The following is a 20,265-nucleotide window of genomic DNA, read 5'->3' as shown; positions in this document are numbered from 1 at the left end:
TACTAGTTTATCTCATACAATCTTCAACCATTACTGGTATGGCAGTCTACATGAGGGAGAGTAGCTGATACAAAGGCCATAGCCAGGGTTATAACATATAATCTAAAGGAAAAAATGTAGAAAGAGGACGTCCATGGTAACGTGTTCAAGAAGCAAAACTGATTTACAAGGAGAAAACAGCCAGGAAAGAATCTAGTAGCTGATTTTGATAGAAATTGCTCCTTGATCTTTAACCCTGAATACTACCTTGATCTTTGACCCTGGATACAGTGTGTCCTTTTTTGACATACCATATAATAGCTGGTCTTTGGAGTTGCTTTGATGAAATCCTACTGTATCCACGTCAGTCAAGTTAGTGAATGATTAAGAATTTGAATAAACTGTGTGGACTTCTACTATCAGCAACCAATTGTAGAACATGTGGACACTAAGTATGTGCTATCTTTGAGTTTTGGTACTTTGTGCGGTATTTTGTGCAAACTTCTGGCATTACAGCTCTTGAAACCCATGAATCTTGTATTCAAGCCACATTAATTTCACACAGATTGCAGACCAGTACAATCCAATGCAACGCTAGATTCAGTGTTTCATCACCTCTTAGTTAACTTTGTTGCATATTCATTTATTTGAAAGCATCTGGTATGTATGGAAATTGGCTTCAGAGAATCACAGAAGGTGACAAAGTTCTTGTTGAAGCTTACAATGCCATCGCTGTTCCCTAACAATCCAAAAACTTAAATCTCCAACGCACACGTCTCCTTGTTGCTATTATGTGTATAGGTCCAGCCATAATTGAAATCAGTTTGGTCAGGCTGAAGTACTCCTGCAACACATCGTCGGCACAGAGACTGGAACTGAACAATTGAAAAGAATGGAAACTGAATACTGATTTATTTACAGGTGGAAATCACTGCATTTCTTGTTTTGGCCCCTACCACTCTGATATCAACTAGAAAGCTACTTTTCTTCGTAACAAAAAGTACCTTCTATTGCTATATTTCATGCCTTTTCCCGATTCTCTGAATTCTGAAATACCTGACAGCAAACTGTGACTACCTCTAAGACTCTTCCAATGGAGCTGCTATTAAAGTGCAACTACACAACGATTCCTTGTTGTGTATCTGAGCAACACAAACATCAGATGGCTAATCTAGCACAATAGTACTTTGACCAGAGGTCTGGGAGAGAGCCATGAGGTCACATTGCATGACCCCATTTCTATTGGTCACATGGTGAAACTGCCATCGATGCCGAGCAACTGTCAGTGGTGATATTGCATGTATGGACTTGTCAACCTGACTGCATGTGTTAGTATCATGGTATTGTTTACAGCCTGTTAAAAACTACAACACACATGTATGTGCAACATCATGATTTCTATTTGCTAATAATATATTTCCCTCCACCCTGATGATTAATGTAAAAATTACTTCAGCACATGCACAATGCCACTTTGTCTGTTTGTGCCAGGTTTTCAATTTCCAAATATGTGTAAAAACCCTTGGAAGAATTTCAGAATTGCAACGATTCGTTTTGCCAGTCTTTTTGAAATTGCTAATAAATTGGCTACAAATATTTTTTTCTGGTATTGCCAAGGAACCCAATCCACTGTATTCTACCGTAGTTCTTTTTAAGATGAAGTTTATTGACAAAGTATGTAGTGTTTGCTTGAACCCAATGATGTATATCAGTTCTACAACAACCAAGCATTGAGTTTAATGAAATAGTAGGGAAGATTTACTGTTTACTGGGAAGTTAAAAACAATTGTTCTATTGTTAGTTTGTCAAGGAACAGTATTTTTTAGTCTCAAGCCAATGGTTAACTTCCATCCATTGTCATGTGCATATATACCATACATCCTGGAGAGGGGTCATGAATAAGGTATACCCGTTAAAGTCATTTTATAAGACGCGTCTTTTATTATGATGTTGCAAATTTTGAACCCAAATTATTTCTCAAGAGATAGGGTGCTTTTTTAAAAATTTTTAAAGGGGACGTGCCACTAATAACATGGAAATTCTCAGATTATTTTTTTTCGAGGAGTTGGGGGCCTAATGATAGAAGTTCACCTTTATTGAATAAATATCTTTTGAAGACAGTTAAAAGAAGAGTTTGCTTATAGTAGTTCTCTTTTGGAGGATGTGGTTGCCCATGGTTGAGAAACATGTGAAGTGATACAATTTAATTGAACCCCCAGGAACAACAGAGTTTCAACTTTTGATGAATAGAGCTGACCTCAATGGTGGCTGGTAGTGTGACAGCTGTGCTGGAAAAGGGATGTGACTTAAAATGCATACGTTTTCCATTTTTGAAAATTTAAGGATTTCATCCTACTTAAGTCAATCAAAGGAGGGTGCGACTTATAATGCAGATGCGTCTTATAAAATGACTTTAACGATACTTCCTTTGTGTGACAATACATAATGCCCACTGATCGATTTCGCCTATTTGGCCTTTTTTTTTATTTTGAGTTTGATTAAAATTGCAAACTAATTGAAAGGGCATCATATTTTTGTGCCCGTAGAGCCATGTTTCTTAAATCTCCCCCCCCCCCGTTTTTCCATCAAATTTTGACAAAGATACATGAGCGAAACCAGGAATATTCTAACAGAAGAGTAAGTGCTATGCGATCAGTTTTACAAGTTTGTAGTTGTTGAACAAAGAGAGAACAGACATATGTAATATATTTACAGACTTTATTGCAAGTACTGCTATGGATGCTTTTTATTACACTTGGTACTGGTTCATCACTTTGTCCATAAAAATACTGGTGTATGAACTAATGCTATTTTCTAAATGTTTTACTTTTGTATTTGCACATTTCTTGCCTTTGGTTTCTTTTATTTCTCTTTGTAAGCCTGAATGTCAGTGGTTGTGAAAGCAGCAGTATTGTGTTTCTTTTATTTGCTTAGTATTCCTCGCCTTCTTCTTCGCCTTCACCCTCAACGGAGTCAACACCGACTTCTTCGTAGTCCTTCTCCAGGGCTGCAAGATCTTCACGGGCCTCGGAGAATTCACCTTCCTCCATACCCTCACCGACGTACCAATGGACGAAAGCACGCTTGGCGTACATCAAGTCGAACTTGTGGTCAAGACGAGCCCAGGCCTCGGCGATGGCGGTGGTGTTGCTCAACATGCAGACGGCACGCTGTACCTTGGCCAAGTCACCACCTGGTACGACGGTTGGTGGTTGGTAGTTGATACCGACTTTGAAACCAGTTGGGCACCAGTCGACGAACTGGATGGTACGTTTGGTCTTGATGGTGGCGATGGCTGCATTTACATCTTTTGGTACAACATCACCACGGTACAACATACAGCAGGCCATGTACTTGCCGTGACGTGGGTCGCATTTTACCATCTGGTTGGCTGGCTCAAAGCAGGCATTGGTGATTTCAGCAACAGAAAGCTGCTCGTGGTAGGCCTTCTCGGCAGAAATGACTGGGGCGTAGGTTGCAAGTGGGAAGTGGATACGTGGGTAGGGTACCAAGTTGGTCTGGAACTCAGTCAAGTCGACGTTGAGGGCACCATCGAAACGCAGAGATGCGGTGATGGAGGAGACGATCTGACCAATCAGACGGTTCAAGTTTGTGTAGGTTGGACGCTCGATGTCGAGGTTACGACGACAGATATCGTAGATGGCTTCGTTGTCAACCATGAAAGCACAGTCGGAGTGCTCCAAGGTGGTATGGGTGGTCAAAATGGAATTGTACGGCTCAACGACAGCGGTGGAGACTTGTGGTGCTGGGTAGACGGCGAATTCCAGCTTTGACTTCTTTCCGTAGTCGACGGACAGACGTTCCATCAACAGGGAAGTGAAACCAGAACCAGTGCCACCACCGAAGCTGTGGAAGATCAGAAAACCTTGGAGACCGGTACACTGGTCAGCGAGCTTACGGATTCTGTCCAAGACCAAGTCGATGATTTCTTTGCCGATGGTGTAGTGACCACGAGCATAGTTGTTGGCGGCGTCTTCCTTGCCGGTGATCAGCTGCTCAGGGTGGAACAGTTGGCGATAGGTACCAGTGCGGACCTCATCTGTCAAAAGAAATAAATTGTGGAAAGGTTCAAGCAGTTGTATTTTGATAAATTCCTTCCAGCCCTATCGCATACAAATAGCGTTACCTTTTTATATGAACTGAAAAAATATTTACACGCATCAATTCTACACCAGGATAACATGCTACCACAGTCCTTCTATCCACTGTGATGCTACTAGTACGTCTCATGCCAAATGTGTATTGCCTGTAGCCCATTTAAAATTTCAAATGAACAAACTGGAAACGGGTGCTCCATTGTTGTGCTGGAGAACATTCCGATCGTGAACCCGCATTTATTAGAAACCCACCCGTACCATACTTGGGTAGTCCACTTCAAAAAATTGGTTTGAAGCGGTTCCTTGGAAATTTGCATATGAATCAAACCCTATCAGGAATGCGGAGATTTACCAGTGATATCTCAACGATTTTAACGGTCGCCTCACAAAACCAGTTTTATCCCGTTCGTACTCTAATGTAATGCGTAAGATTATCGATCAGTAGTTATACGCGTTGTATTTGTCGCTCCCATACCAATGCGGTCAACATGTACGAAACATTTTCCTACACTAGCATGCTGTCGAAAATTTTGTCCACCGAACGCTAATAACTGCGCACAGAATTAAAACTTGTATCTCGCATGACCTTATGAGTTTACGTAACTGCAATGATGAATCTAGCTAACTAGGACATCACATTTGCGGAACATGCCCTCAGTTTTAACACAGACTGTAACTCACCGATAACGGTTGGTTCCAAGTCGACGAAGACTGCACGGGGGACGTGTTTGCCAGCGCCGGTCTCGCTGAAGAAAGTGTTGAAGGAGTCGTCACCACCTCCAATGGTCTTGTCACTTGGCATCTGACCATCAGGCTGGATACCGTGCTCCAGACAGTACAACTCCCAGCAGGCATTACCGATTTGGACACCGGCTTGACCAACGTGGACTGAGATACATTCACGCTGTTGAAAAAATAATGAACGCAGTTAAATTCACTGCTGTACTGAAAGAGAGCGGCTAATTCAATTAGAGAACGCGCATACTAAAAAGACGCGTCTACGCGTCAGACACGCGATGGCATTTGAAAAGATAATGAAACTGCACTCACCATTTTCGGTTATTTGGTTGTTAAAGCAAGGATATGTAGCAAAAAATATGGAATTTTCTTTGCACAAATGCTCACAGTCGGACTTGGTTGGGTCGCTAGTGAGATTCGAATGACGATTGTCCGTTACAAACGGTCTTTTATAGATCGCTATCGTCATAGCGATGGAACGTACCATTCTGTCCTAAGGGCGGGGTGAAAATTAATGTTTAATAGTAGTTTTGGCGTGAAGAATTAAAGCAGTGATTTCGATCATGTTAACATTCATTTTAATGGTATATTCTCGATTTCACAGAACCCACCTTTCCCTTTGATCACGATATATCCGAAAATGAAGATCGCAAATACAGGGGCAGGCTGTTCACCCCAGCAATAAATGACACCGCTCGCCTCTGTGGAAACCAAACACCAAAGTACACACATGCTACTTTAGCACTGAGTCAGGTCTTGGCTTGTCAACGTCATCATGCAATATATTATGTTGATATGATGTCTTCATGACAACCACTGGGACAACAATAGGTGTTTATTCTAATTTGTCAAGGTCTGCTGTCGATTCTGTCCTCAAATCGACAAAAACACCGACAAGCAAACAAAAGAAACAGAAGAAATAAAGTAAATGAGTGATTCAGTAGATAAACCTGGGAAGTAGTAGCAAGCCTTCTTTGATCTAGTTTATGGCCTATTAACCCCCGTTTAATATACCATAATCTACATGACATGTCAATCCTTGGCGTTTTGGTGGAATGCGCTTTCCGTTTGCACGTTGCATTTCATCTAGTATAGTTTCCCCAGAGGTGTGCGCAGAGCTCGGCTGCACATCCCCTTGTTTTGTTCCAAACTTCATCACTAAGATGATGGGCAACGCACTGACCGGGTAAAAACATAGACATATACACGGAAAGATAGACAGCTGTTGAAAACGTATTATTCTGAGAGCAATATCCGTCCCGTACATGTATAGACGTGTATTGTACACGCTTATCTGACAAACATCGCTGTACAATGAGAACCAAGAGAACTTATAATTAATTTCACAAACAGTGCATCTACCATGGTCACAAGGTTTTGCGATCAATGAATGTGGAGAGCTATTATGTGCAATAAACGCAGTTCCTGACAACAAGTTGCCACGCACCGTTAATGAAATCACTGGCGTGTTAAGAATGAAGTGTACTTGTTGCCTGCAAGCAATTCGAATCTCTTCACGTACCAATCTTGAATTAATATTGACAAATCCCATGTATGGAATTGCGTGTCCATTGTACGCGGCCGTACCTATGGGCGGATTTGATCTTAGGTTTAGTACGGTATATTTCGTCAAAATACGTGCCAGGACAGAATTAAAAATTGATGTAACAAATTCTCAGGTCATTGCAACTGGGCAATCGTGGTATAATACACTATCGGTTTTTGCCAACTGTTCGGGCCCAACATATAGGAAGACGTGGCTGGTTTTTATTGCAAGTGATTCAATGGTAATATCGTCATGATAACTACTTTGAATGTTTCCAAAAAAATACGTCTCAAACAGTTGCCGAAAAATTAAGCAAGGTAAACGACGTATCAAATGTCTTTGCATGGTATGTGCTGTTGTCTTGTAACTATGTACCGTAACTAATCTGTAATCGATATTCAGAGTGCAGTGCTAAGCGTCCCCCAAACAGAGTCCGAAAGAAAAGCAAACCGGTAGCTAGGCTTTCAGGAAAGCGTCACGAGAGTTTCAAATACCGCGTATACATGTTTGATAAAATAAATTTGATAATAAAACGAAACGTCAAGACAAATAAATTTGCCACTGCTTGTTGTGGCTTATTATGTAAGCTAAGGAGAGGGGCCAGCACCTCGCAAGGGGATGGCAAACTTCAAAATGCGATGCTTGAACCGGATCGAGTTTGTACATGTATTTGGACAACTTTGGGTCTTTTGTCCATGCTTGTCGGAACGAAGTGGCGCTACTTGGGGTACATCTGTAATGGAATCACGTACACGTGGGAAAAACAGACGATTCGTGTCAAAAGTGAAAGAAATACACGCAATACAAATTCTCGAAGTTAGAAGGATTGTAGGTGTGACTATTGATAATATATTCATTATTCTAAAAGACTATTTTTTTTAATGTACATTTTCCATGTTTATCCTTCCCCGCAGTGTGTAGAAATGTCAACTCTATTCACTTTTTTTGGACAATATGTAAATTGCTGCCAATGCCGACCAGTACATTCCAGTCTAGACGTCAACAATAACATTGAACATTAAGAACATACGGAGTGTTTGGATAATCGAAGGCTAGAGGTATTTTGACATGACTTTTTGCAGTAAAAATAAGAGTCTGAGTTTGACAATTAGGAAAATAATGATGATAAATATACCAAAGTTACAGATAATGGAGCGTCAAAACCGTTTTACGATGGCTTTATTACATAGAGACTATTTATTATATTTTCTGTGGCGGGAATTAGGTAGAAGTCACGCTGTCAGTTGATTCATTCACGATTAGTCAGTAAGTCGGTCAGTCAGACGTAGCTGTAATGTTTAATATTTTCATTTAATTTTCCAGTATATTGTCTTCTCGGTAAAGAATGTTGACATAAATTGCGGTGTGTACAATATGCTGTGTTGTTGTTGTTGACAATTGAGTTCTGGTCCGGACTACAATTCGGTTACACAAGGGTTGTGTTCAAATTCCTTTCAATGTATTTGTATTCATTTTATTTTATTTTGTTTGTTTATTAAGATTTATCCAACGTATACATTAAAAGGGTCTACAGAGGATTTGTTATACCAAACTGCTGCAAATCACCTATACAAAGTTAGTGTCCTATACAAAACGTGCTTACTAAACAACCAGCAAATATGTAAATGAAAGCTTAAGTAAAATGTACACAGAGTAAATAAGTTAAAAACCAAGATGGTGTATGTCTACATTTACTGCAAATAGAGCGGATTGTCCATGTACAAGTGTTTTGAGGATCAAACGAACTATCATGAAATCTATTCAAATTCCGTTTTATTGGCCAGTTAATTTAAAGCATCGAATTATTGGTCCGCAATGAACGTAATGTTTGGAGATGAAAACTCGAAAGCAACAATATATTGGTGAAAGAACCGTATGGTAAAACACACAGGTCTATCTGCGTAATGACAAGGGTAAAAGGTTGACAGGAGCTAAACTAACCCCTATTTACAATCAACACCAGTAGGATAATGGAGCATGTATCTAGTCGCTGCTCTCTGGATTCTTTCCGATTTGACTATATTTCGTGCAGTCCACACAACACTCCCACACTCCAGATGGTCATATAGTTACTGTGTCACTCTTATAACCGCAAGTACGCTTTACCATATACCAAATTTATACCAAGCCGTGAATAGTATTGGATTGATGACCATTGCAATAGCATATTGTACCATAATATGTAACAGGTCTGACCTGAGACCGAGTTTGTGCATAGCATGGTAATCGCTGTTATGTTCGCTGCATATTTTGCCATATATCTAAGTACAGGTAGAAGCTAAGGGCTTTCAATCATTTTAAAAAATAACGATAGATCTCAGCAAGAGCGCTGATCGCAGATAACGTTATTACCTTTCGTTAATATGCATATTTGATATTTGTTCGCATTTTCCGTAAGGACGACGAAAATAAAAGTTTCTAGTTTTACAATGAATACAAAAATCACACTAATTTATGGCCAAGATCACAAGCTGCAAGCAACATCAATTTTTTTTCCTAATCTCAAGCGGCAGTGTTCGATCATGGATGTCGCCCGCATGCAGCTGTATTTAGTAATAAACCTGAAATCGCGATTAATTTTAATTAATTTTAATTTAAAAACTCCAAGCAATAAAGTCGACCAACAAAAATCAATTAAAACAGGCAAAGTACATGGCTGGTTAGGTCAGTTTAGAGTTGTAACAGGGGCCGCGAACAGGAAACGCCTGGTGCAACAGAAATAATTATTAATGTCGTTGGTGGCGCTCCGCAACTCGATTGAGAGTTGGCAGCGCACAGTGATAAGTGAACCGGCCGGCGTTTAAAAGTGACTTACAAATATAATTTTTAACTAAATTTCCTATTGTCTTTGGAACAGAGAGATTTTCCTGTCAGTAAAATCCGCTGCGCTTGCTAAGTATAAACGTTCTCCCCGTACCATTAGTGTTCAGTGAAAAAAGTCAGGTGTGGTGTTGATTTGTACGGAAATGTAGTGTACCTTAAATGAACGAAGCCTATTTACATAATTATTTTTATGCGCGTTATGGAATAAAAGTATAACCGTCGAGTTATTTCCTATCATTTGTAAAATTCTGGGTATTGGTACATAAATCGGTCATTACCCTACCGCCTATGGAGTATTCCTTGTGTCGTATCAGTATCATCAACGCAGCATGAGTGTCATACTGCCTTCTGCGTCAGGCATGAGACGAAGTCAAGTGTCTAACGCCAGCACAAATTACACTTATGCTGGTCAGACTTAGGAAAAGGCGATATTGGCAATATTCTCTGAATAGGAATGCGTTAAGGGCTCATCTTTTACCTTAATGTCTCACCACAGGGGCGGGGGAAACAAACAAACAAGCACACAACAAACAAGCAAACAAATAAATAAATAAGTAAAGATACAGACAAACGGAAACAAATAGATAAATAAACAAACAAACACAACATCATAGAACGTTGAATAAATACAACAAACACAAACAAATAAACAAACAAATGTATACACACACGCATATGTATGTGTGTATCATATATCTGTATATATATATATATATATATATATATATATAATATATACATATGCGTGTGTGTATACATGTTTTTTTATTTGTTTGTGTTTGTTGTTATTTATTCAACGTTCTATGATATTGCATGTTTGTTTGCTTATTTATCTATTTGTTTCCATTTTTCTGCACGATTGTTTATTTGTTTGTTTGTTTGTTTGTTTGCTTGTTTGTTTGTTTTTCCCTGGGCCCCCTGTGGTCTCACAAGACTTTCAAAATTGGCCACAAAATCATCGGCCCTATAAAAATCATGCGGTGAAGTGTAAAGGGCGCCTCTTACGTCGGACATAGGTAAAAAAGAAAGAATATTAAAAAATATATAGAGGGCGCACTTTGCAGTTCAGCCAAATTTGAAGAGCGCCTCCAACGTTGGATAATGATAAAAAAGAAAGAATATTTTTGTTGGGGGCGCACTTGTAGACTAAGACAAAAGTAGTTGATATAATCTGACATAGAGGCCGCTCTTTTAGTCAAACGCATGTTAAAATATTGGCATAAGTTAGTTTTCAGTGATGACATTCTGTTACGTTCAGCGTATCTTTCTGCAAGATATCATTCAAAGTGGTTTGAGTTCATTCAAAACATACTAGATACTTATAGCGAGGGTAATATTTGGTCAGCTGTGTGTAACATTAATGCCACTATTAAAATTGTACAGAATAACTTACGCAAGCATTATCAAGTTTCTTGGTACAGTGATTTACACAATGATAATAAGTCTCTTGGGAAGGGAAATAATAAGCTCAGAACGTACAGAGAATTTAAAACTAAGTTTGGTTTAGAGAATTACTTACTGGATATTAAGAACTTACGCTGTAGAAAATTGGTCACAAAACTTCGTATTTCTGATCACTGTTTACAAATCGAGTTGGGCAGAAGGTCAAAACCAAGAATTCCACCTGAATCCAGATTTTGTAGTTTTGTAAGTCTCCGTCGAGGATGAATTTCACTATTAATGAAGTGTCAAAAATATAATAGTGATAGAGAAGTTCTCTTTTCTGCAATGAAGTTGTATTATCCTATATTTGATAGTTTAAATGAAAGAGATAAGTTTTTGTACATTTTAACTTCAGATGATACGCTGTCTCTCATGAAATATATTACAAACACTATGTTTCCCCCAGCAGCTGCAGGTAAAGACATAGACAACAATGTTTTATGCAATGTTTAGTTTTGTTCTTGCTATACTGCACTTTCCGAAGTGTGTTGTTATGCAATAAAGTGATTGAAAGTGATTTAATCAACCGATCGTTTGCATGTCGTTTGCAGACCGAGTTCGAGCGTTTGGGCTCTCACATCGAGACTCTTCGTCCACAGTCCCCCGTGGGCACTATTCGCCCCATAGACGAGTGTACAGAAGCGAGAAACAACCCTCGCTTCTGTACACTCGTCTATGGGGCGAATAGTCCCAGAGCTGAATAGCCCACGCCACGGGGGACTGTGACTTCGTCTCGTGCGTACACTACAGGAAGCCGTCCAGAGATTTACAGAAGGAGAATGAATAGTAGCAAGAGCGAAAGAAATCTGTGCTGAAAAATCTAAAAGGTATGTTGTTGTTATGCATGGTGTTGCATTTTGCGCGACTTGCTTTTCGCACCAGACGAAATAAAAACGTCAGTGGGTAATTAGACTGTTGTCAGCCATCATGTTAAGTGTCTACAAACCCGTACCCTTGCTTAATTGGCTCACTGGAAGTCTGTTTCCCTCATTTGTGGGTAAAGCTTAACATATTGAAGGGACAGTTAGCTGTATCTTTTGACAATTTTTCGTGATTTTTATACAGAAATGCCATGACTTCAATTTGTCAACATAGCGTACCTTTGTAATAAATAGGCATAAGCTTATGGGCCTGGGTCTAGTAATCAGTGCCATTCAAAAGGTAAATATTGAAAATACATAAATTTTGGTCTCGACTGAAAATTCCCTTTTCGCCTATACATATGCAGGCTATTTCAACAAGCGTAACACTTGGCATTGTAATGTACTTTTAAAGGTAGGGGACTCAATCCCAGGGATCAAGTTTATTCTAGTCTGTAAGAGGATTATGGGAGGTGCCATAGGCTTTTGTCTTCCATTGAAATTGTAATCCAGTAAGTAAATTTCCTGGCAAGACAATCTGACGCCTGAACCATGCCTTTAACCCTTTCACCATCGATGGTGGACCTCTACAGCCGAAAATGGGAGTAAAGGTTCAGAGAGTACACAACACTGTAGTTTATATTATATAACAAAGAAGTTGTATTGTCATAAATAGCTACGCTTCCGTAAAGGAGAACTAAATTTAACTCTGTGTTTCGTTCATAATTTAGGTACATTGTATGAAAGTTTATTTTTAGTGACAATGCATTATTTTAGTTTTCTGAAACCGTCCTTTAATAGTTGTCCCTGTAGTGGCTTCCAAGGTTTCGAATTTGAACTTTGCATTCCCTGTTACCTCTTTAATGACAGGTTTAGAAACTTTATAAAGGAAACTATCACTACCAGTAGTACTAACAAAGTACAATCAAGGAACAGGAGAAAAGAAAAATGGGCTTTTTTTTTTGCTTGGATCCAATTACATCTCCTCCTAAGAAGCCATAGAGCTATTTTTATAAGTTGGAGACAAATCTGATGAGCACAGTGCCAGAGAGGACTAACTTTTCTTTTAACCCTGAAACCAAAGTACAGAAAATAATGACAAAGGCTGCTTTGTGTTAACTATCATTTTACTCATAAATAAAGACCTTTGATATGAAAACCTGTGACAGGGAGAATAATAGTTGCATCCATGAGAATGAAAAATATCTTGTCATTTTTCTCTTTCTAAAATATGTCACTTTATCAATGTGTTGTGAAATATTGCTGCATGTTGCTTTCTAATACAGAGTTCTCGTAGAGAAAACAGTCAAGGATCAGGTTTTTGTCTTGCTTTGTATGTGAACTGCAGATTTCATATTGATTAGTACGCTTTGCAAAACAGACTTTCAATTTGCAAACATCTAGATGTATCTCTGATATATTATCTCTAATATATTAAAGTTATGCGCCCAAAGGGCGTGTTGAAAACTGTAAAAGAATGATGCAATTTGTGGCTGGTATGATGCTTTGCAAAACAGACTTTCAATTTGCAAACACCAAAATATCTCTGATATATAATTATCTGATACGGTAAAGTTGTGTGCCTGAAGGGCGTGCCTAAAACTGCAACTGAATGATGCAATTCATGGCTGGTATGATGCATTTGAAGTATGAGCTGGTCTTAATTCAAAAACACACTGACCACCCCCCCCCCCCCCCCGAGCATTTCAAAAACATGGTGACCCTCCATCACCAAAGTCAAAAACAGGGTGACCCCACAGAATCCACCAGCCTCCTCCAGGCTGGAGAAACTGACCAGTCCCTAAATAATGAATCAAAATGACACTGTGGAGACTAACGAAACAACACAGTCTATGGGTTTATTCATTTATTTAAACTTTTACTTTCAATTAACTTTCATGTTCACAGGAAAATTCATATATATATTTCATACTCTTCATTCTTGTACACAAATCAGACAACTCTTGCTTGCTTGAATTTTTTACCCTCAGAATATTGACGGCCTTGTTGTGGGGAAAAGTGGTGAAGCAATATCACTTCCCATGATGTGGGTCCACAGTTGTGCTGGTGATTTCTGACTGGTTTGCGGTTATAGGCACCTGCCTATTTTGACTTTGACTACTTTTCACAGACACGGACCCGCACAATATTGGGACACAGCCACACACAGCTATGTACGTAGGGCTGCTGCATGTTGTAAACAAAATATCAAGTGTTCATGGGTCAAAGTTCAAAACACCTTGATGAAGGGGTAAAGATCAGAGTTCATAATTTTACAATATTGTACAGCTAAAGGTCTAAAGTCTGAATAACCAATCATGCACCCAGTTTTCAACCTTAAATTGTTGCAAAAATCTTTCAAACCCCCCAAAAGTTAACTCTGTGAAATGTTTTATACATAAATTACACCCGTCTGTAGGTTTATTAACGAGCCTTCTTGGAGATTTGCACACAAGGTGTCAGTGGTCGTTATATTTTCTCTCTGCATTTTCAATCGGTTAATACTCGTTTCTCGTTGTGACTATTCTTTCAGTCCTGATAGTGCATTGTTCACAGAAAGTTTAGCTGTGCAAATCATGATTCATTCACTTTGTAATGTCCATGAGCTGAAGAAACCTGAAGCCAAATTGTCTGTCCACTGTCGAGAAATATTGCACAATCATGAACTATTAAAATGACAGCTTATGTTTTTCACTTTTCGCAGCAGATTCAAAACAGAGGATGACCAAATTATGAAAATGAAATTACAATTCTATATTCCTCATTTATTACATGGTCCTCTACTTGTTCAGAAAGCAATACATGTTCTCGGTATGAAGAACTGCTAGCGGCAATTTACAGCCACACCTGGTGTCTGTGACAGCAATCCAGTTATAACCACAGCTGTCAAATCACCACATCGAAATTTGGTTGCACACTGCATCTAACAGTATCTTTTACCATAGTCTTCAAGGTCGTAAGTTCATTGAAATAGATAACAAGCGACCTAGCAGCCGATATAGCTCCGCTGTGTTTATGTAGAGAATAACTATTTTTGACACATGTTGATGAAGAAGGTGGAAATCTTTGATAGCTCAATGCAGTGACCAGAAAAAAGTGGCTAAAATAGCTGCAAAAATACACAATTGAAGATTTCATCATACTTTGAATATATCACATCGGATCATCCCTAAGAACATGTCAACCAAAGCTATCTGATGAGTAGTTTTTTGAGAATATATTTTTCTGACCAAAAATGGCAACAATTGCCCCCCCCCCCCAAAAAAAAAAATTGCAGATTTCATCATAATTTCAAAAGATCAAATTTAGTTCATCTATAGAAACCTGTATACCAAATTTCAAAGCTTTCAGACCACTACTTTTTGAGAAACACATTTTTTGACCAAAAATGGCTAAAATTGCCCAAATTCAACATTGCAGATTTCATCATAATTTCAATAAATATCATTAAGTTCATCAGTAGGAACCTGTATACCAAATTCCAAAGCTTTCAGACCACTACTTTTTGAGAAACACATTTTTTGACCAAAAATGGCTAAAATTACCCAAAAAAGTCAACATTGCAGATTTCATCATAATTTCAATAAATATCATTTAGTTCATCAGTAGGAACCTGTATACCAAATTCCAAAGCTTTCAGACCACTACTTTTTGAGAAACACATTTTTTGACCAAAAATGGCTAAAATTACCCAAAAAAGTCAACATTGCAGATTTCATCATAATTTCAATAGATATCATTTAGTTCATCTATAGAAACCTGTATACCAAATTTCAAAGCTATCAGATGAGTACTTTTTGAGAAACACATTTTTTGACCAAAAATGGCTAAAATTGCCCAAAAAATTCAACATTGCAGATTTCATCATAATTTCACTAAATATCATTTAGTTCATCAGTAGGAACATGTATACCAAATTCCAAAGCTTTCAGACCACCACTTTTTGAGAAACACATTTTTTGACCAAAAATGGCTAAAATTGCCCAAAAAAGTCAACATTGCAGATTTCATCATAATTTCAATAAATATCATTTAGTTCATCAGTAGGAACATGTATACCAAATTCCAAAGCTTTCAGACCACTACTTTTTGAGAAACACATTTTTTGACCAAAAATGGCAAAAATTGCCCAAAATTACAAAATTGCAGTTTTCATCATAATTTCAATAAATATTATTAAGGTGATCTGTAGGAACGTGTATACAAAATTGCAAAGCTATCAGATGAGTAGTTTTGGAAATACACATGTTTTGACCAAAAATGGCAAAAATTGCCCCAAAAATACAAAATTGCAGATTTCATAAAAAATTCAATATATTACTTAGTTCATCTATAGAAACCTGTATACCGAATTTCAAAACTATCAGACCTGTCCTTTTTGAAAAATACATTTTTTGACCAAAAATGGCAAAAATTGCCTTAAAAATGCAAATTTGCATATTTCTGCACAATTTGAACAAATCTGAAATAGATCATCCCTAGGGACATATGTACCAAATATCAAAGCTATCTGACTGGTAATTTTGAAGAAGAAGATTTTTAAAGATTTTTTTTACCAAAAATGACAAAAATTGCCTTAAAAATACAAATATGCAAATTTCACCACGATTTGTACAAATCTGACTGAAGTCACCTTAAGTAAACTGCATATCAAATTTCAAAGAAATCGGACAAGCGGTTTCAGAGAAGAAGATTTTTTTACCAAAAACTCCAAAAAATAGTGACAATGTCACTGGTCGCTCCCATATAGTTATCAAAACAAGCTAAAATCAAGCTAAAAGATTTTTTTATCACAAATAGAAACAATTCCCCCAATAAAATAAAATTATACAAATTTCACCAGAATTTGATCAAATGTTACTGACGTCACCCGCAAAAACCTCTACACTAAGTTTCAACTCAATCGGACGTGTGCTTTCAGAGTTAAAAAAAATTTTTGATCAAAAATGAAAAAAATAGCCAAAAAATGCCAATATGCAAATTTCACCACGATTTGCCCAGATTTGAGAAAGGTCACTCCTATGCACTTCCATACCAAGTTTCAAATCAATCAGACTTGTGGTTTCAGAGAAGAAGATTTTTTGACCAAAAATGGGAGAAAATTACAAAAAAATTCATGAAAAATAGCAAGTCCAAGATACTGACCCAAGATGTGCACAATCATTTCAGGTCAGCCCAAAGTACTTACATGCTAATTTTTCATCTAATCTGCTCAGTGGCTATTGAGATTTTCAATAAAATGTAAACTTGTAAACATATATACATATGGCTATGGGAGCTAACAAACGACCCAATGGTCGACAGAGCTCTGCTGTGTTATGAAGAGAGCAACGTTTTGTGACATATGTATTGATGAAGAAGGTTGAGATCTTTGATAGCTCATTTCAGGATGGCCTGACCTAAAATGGCAAAATTAGCTGCAAAATACAAAATTGATGATTTCATCATAATTTTGTATAAAAATGTATACCAAATATCAAAGCTATCACATGAGTAACTTTTGAGAAACAAATATTTTGACCAAAAACGGCAAAAACTGACCCAAAAATACAAAAATTGAAGATTTCATCAAATTTCACTATATCACACTAAGAGAACCCCCAGGAACCTGTATACCAAATATCAAAGGCATCAGACAAGTAGTTTTTGAGAAACACATTTTTGACCAAAAATGGCAAAAATTGCACCAAAAATACAAAATTGCAGATTTCATCATATATTCTGTATATCATATTTAGTTTATCTGTAGGAACCTGTATACCAAATATCAAAGCTGTCAGACGAGCGGTTTTGATGAAATAAATTTTTGACCAAAAATGACAAAAAATTCCTTAAAAATACAGATTTGCTTATTTCATCACAATTTGAACAAATCCAAGTTGGGCTATCCCTAGGGACCTGTATACCAAATATCAAAGCTGTCAGACGAGCGGTTTTGATGAAATAAATTTTTGACCAAAAATGACAAAAAAATTCCTTAAAAATACAGATTGGCTTATTTCATACAATTTGAACAAATCCAAGTTGGCTATCCCTAGGGACCTGTATACCAAATATCAAAGCTGTCAGACGAGCGGTTTTGATGAAATAAATTTTTGACCAAAAATGACAAAAAATTCCTTAAAAATACAGATTTGCTTATTTCATCACAATTTGAACAAATCCAAGTTGGGCTATCCCTAGGGACCTGTATACCAAATATCAAGGCTGTCAGACAAGCGGTTTTGATGAAATAAATTTTTGACCAAAAATGAGAAAAAAATTCCTTAAAAATACAGATTTGCATATTTCATCACAATTTGAACAAATCCAAGTTGGGTTATCCCTAGGGACCTGTATACCAAATATCAAAGCTGTCTGACCAGCGGTTATGAAGAAACAGATTTTTTACCAAAAACGCCTTTTTTGGCACTAATTTGCATATTTTTGGCAATGACAACTTCATTTGAACAAAATCTCATCTACAGCCCATCATCCATGTACACACCAAATATCAAGATGAAATGTGCAGCGGTTTTGGAGTTTTTGATGTTGACGGACAGACATACAGACATACAGACATACAGACATACATACATACAGACATTTTCCTAGCCTATAAGAATAGCTTCCATTGCCATATATACATATGGCTATGGGAGCTAAAAATGCCCCAAAAATACAAATATGCAAATTTCACCACGATTTGAACAAACTGAAGTGAGGTCACCCCAACTGAAGTGCATAGAAAATTTCAAAGCAATTGGACTTGAGTTTCAGAGGAGAAGGCAATTGTTGACGGACGACGACGACGGACGACGACGACGACGGAAAATCAACCTATTTGATAAGCTCCGCGTCGCTGACAGCGGAGCTAAAAAGTGAAGAAAAATTCACAATATCACTGGAAATTGATAGTTCTTGGCAGGCTGTGGTAAACAAGACCGTGTCACAAACAAATAAGTCTGCAAAGTGCGAGACAAAGTCATTAACAGAGCACCAAAAGCAGTCAGAAAAAGTGTGCGGCATAAGCCGAATAGCACTGACAGGATAAAAGACAGTATCTCTGAAGATTCAATTACTCGTACCAGGGTTTCCCTCCCCTCAGCCAAAAAATATACTATTTTTCTATAACATTGCTCCTGGTAATTGGAAAGGTAGGGTGGAAATTTTTACATTTTTTACATAATTTTGGTAGATTTTCACTAGTTCACAAGACTGTGAATATGACCGATAAGGAAAGGAAGGTTAGATATATCTCACGGAGGATTTGGGAAACACACATGTTGTCTTGTACATATTATGTCAAGTGAAAGGTTAAGACTCAAGGTTTCACCATATCTTCTGATATATCTTTTTAAAGGTTACCAATACTGTGAAGTTCTCCCCATCTTTTTCATTTACTCTTGAACTTCACATTTATACAAACAGCAAAGTGGCTGCTGTACCGCTCAGAAAGTCACAAAAACCCTTAATCTTGAAGGCGTTAACAAAAAATACAAGATTTGAGAGCATTACAACACAGATATCTCTTAAAGCTCGAAAGGAAAAGTCGCACGACAGCTAGAAAATGGGATTATCAAATTCATGGAAAGATTTACAGACAATAATAATGTAAGTTATAATGTTGCCAATATCTGTACTTTAGAATCTGTATGGTTCCTCAAAACTGCAAAAAACTTTACATGTAAATGAAGAACTATATAACTGGAGTGGAAAACATGTCCCACTCATTTGATGTCACTTACATGAGAAAGTTTTGGATCAAAAGTCAATGTTTCCAACACATTTCCTGCACAGGTGCTGTGGTGATGATAAACACTGTCGTCATAAAAATATGAAACACAGCAACTGTTGGGGTTTTTTGCCATACTTTCAACAACAGTGTTGCTGCTATTCCGGTCACTACTGTGACACACTTATCTAATTCTCAGGAAAATGGGAACATCTTGTCCTGACTGAGTTTTTAGCTTCTCTGACTGTGAAAAAAGTGCATTTCTCTTGACAACTGGTAAGTTACACAACAGCACCATCACTCCAGCATGTAACAACAGTCTGGCAATGGAAACTGACAGTGTACAAAGTGATCCAATAGTGTTTTGACATTTCTGATAGCATTGTGACTACTTTTGATGTCATGGAAACACGCTACTAGACTACATTTTGACTTCTGATTATAAAGCAAAAACGAGGCAGTTACATTAAACAGGCGTTTCTTCTTAATTCCTGAGATAACACAATAAATGATGATCAAATCAGTTGGACAATTGGAATTGTACATTCATGGTAAATCAAAAATATGATTACTAATGTCTTACGTTGAGAAGTGTCAAGTTTCAAGCATCTTGACAAATAAACAATCAATGTTTATGAAGTAAAATACCAGTAAAAACAATACTTAGGTTATGACCTTGGATGATATTTGGCGACATGCACACACTAGAATAATAAATTCCCTATCCACACAGATGGTAATCCTGATATAAACAGATGTGAAATCACTAGCAGGAAAACCAACCCATTATGTTTCCTAAGGGGTCAAACAAGGTCATGTCAAATGTAAATATACCCTGTCTACAGTGGGTCACCTCATGCTGATAAACCAGCCAGGAAGATGTTTGAGTTAACCCTGTCACCACCATGGTTTGGCCCAACTCCATTGTTTTCAATGGTGAGTTTGGACCTCCACACAGAGACATTGGGGTGAACAGGTTCAAAGGTACACTGTATGTCATTTCATGCAACGCGTCTAGATTATTTTACAAAAAGTTTTGCATAT

The 20,265-nt window shown here is 37.7% G+C and overlaps 1 protein-coding gene across 1 annotated transcript; it reads right to left on the bottom strand.

Moving 5' to 3' along the window:
• Positions 1-2,683: 2,683 nt before the first annotated feature.
• On the bottom strand, positions 2,684-5,289 carry LOC139121399 (tubulin alpha-1A chain-like). Its single transcript, XM_070686233.1, has 3 exons — positions 5,148-5,289; positions 4,779-5,001; positions 2,684-4,039 (listed from the first exon to the last, which is right to left on the bottom strand). The coding sequence occupies exons 1-3, from the start codon at positions 5,148-5,150 to the stop codon at positions 2,910-2,912; spliced, it is 1,356 nt and encodes a 451-aa protein (XP_070542334.1). The 5' UTR covers positions 5,151-5,289; the 3' UTR covers positions 2,684-2,909.
• Positions 5,290-20,265: the final 14,976 nt, after the last annotated feature.

The sequence above is a fragment of the Ptychodera flava genome, chromosome 21, assembly GCF_041260155.1.
Source record: "Ptychodera flava strain L36383 chromosome 21, AS_Pfla_20210202, whole genome shotgun sequence".
In the NCBI taxonomy this organism is placed as follows: Eukaryota; Metazoa; Hemichordata; class Enteropneusta; family Ptychoderidae; genus Ptychodera; species Ptychodera flava.
This window is presented reverse-complemented; position numbering and strand designations above follow the sequence as displayed.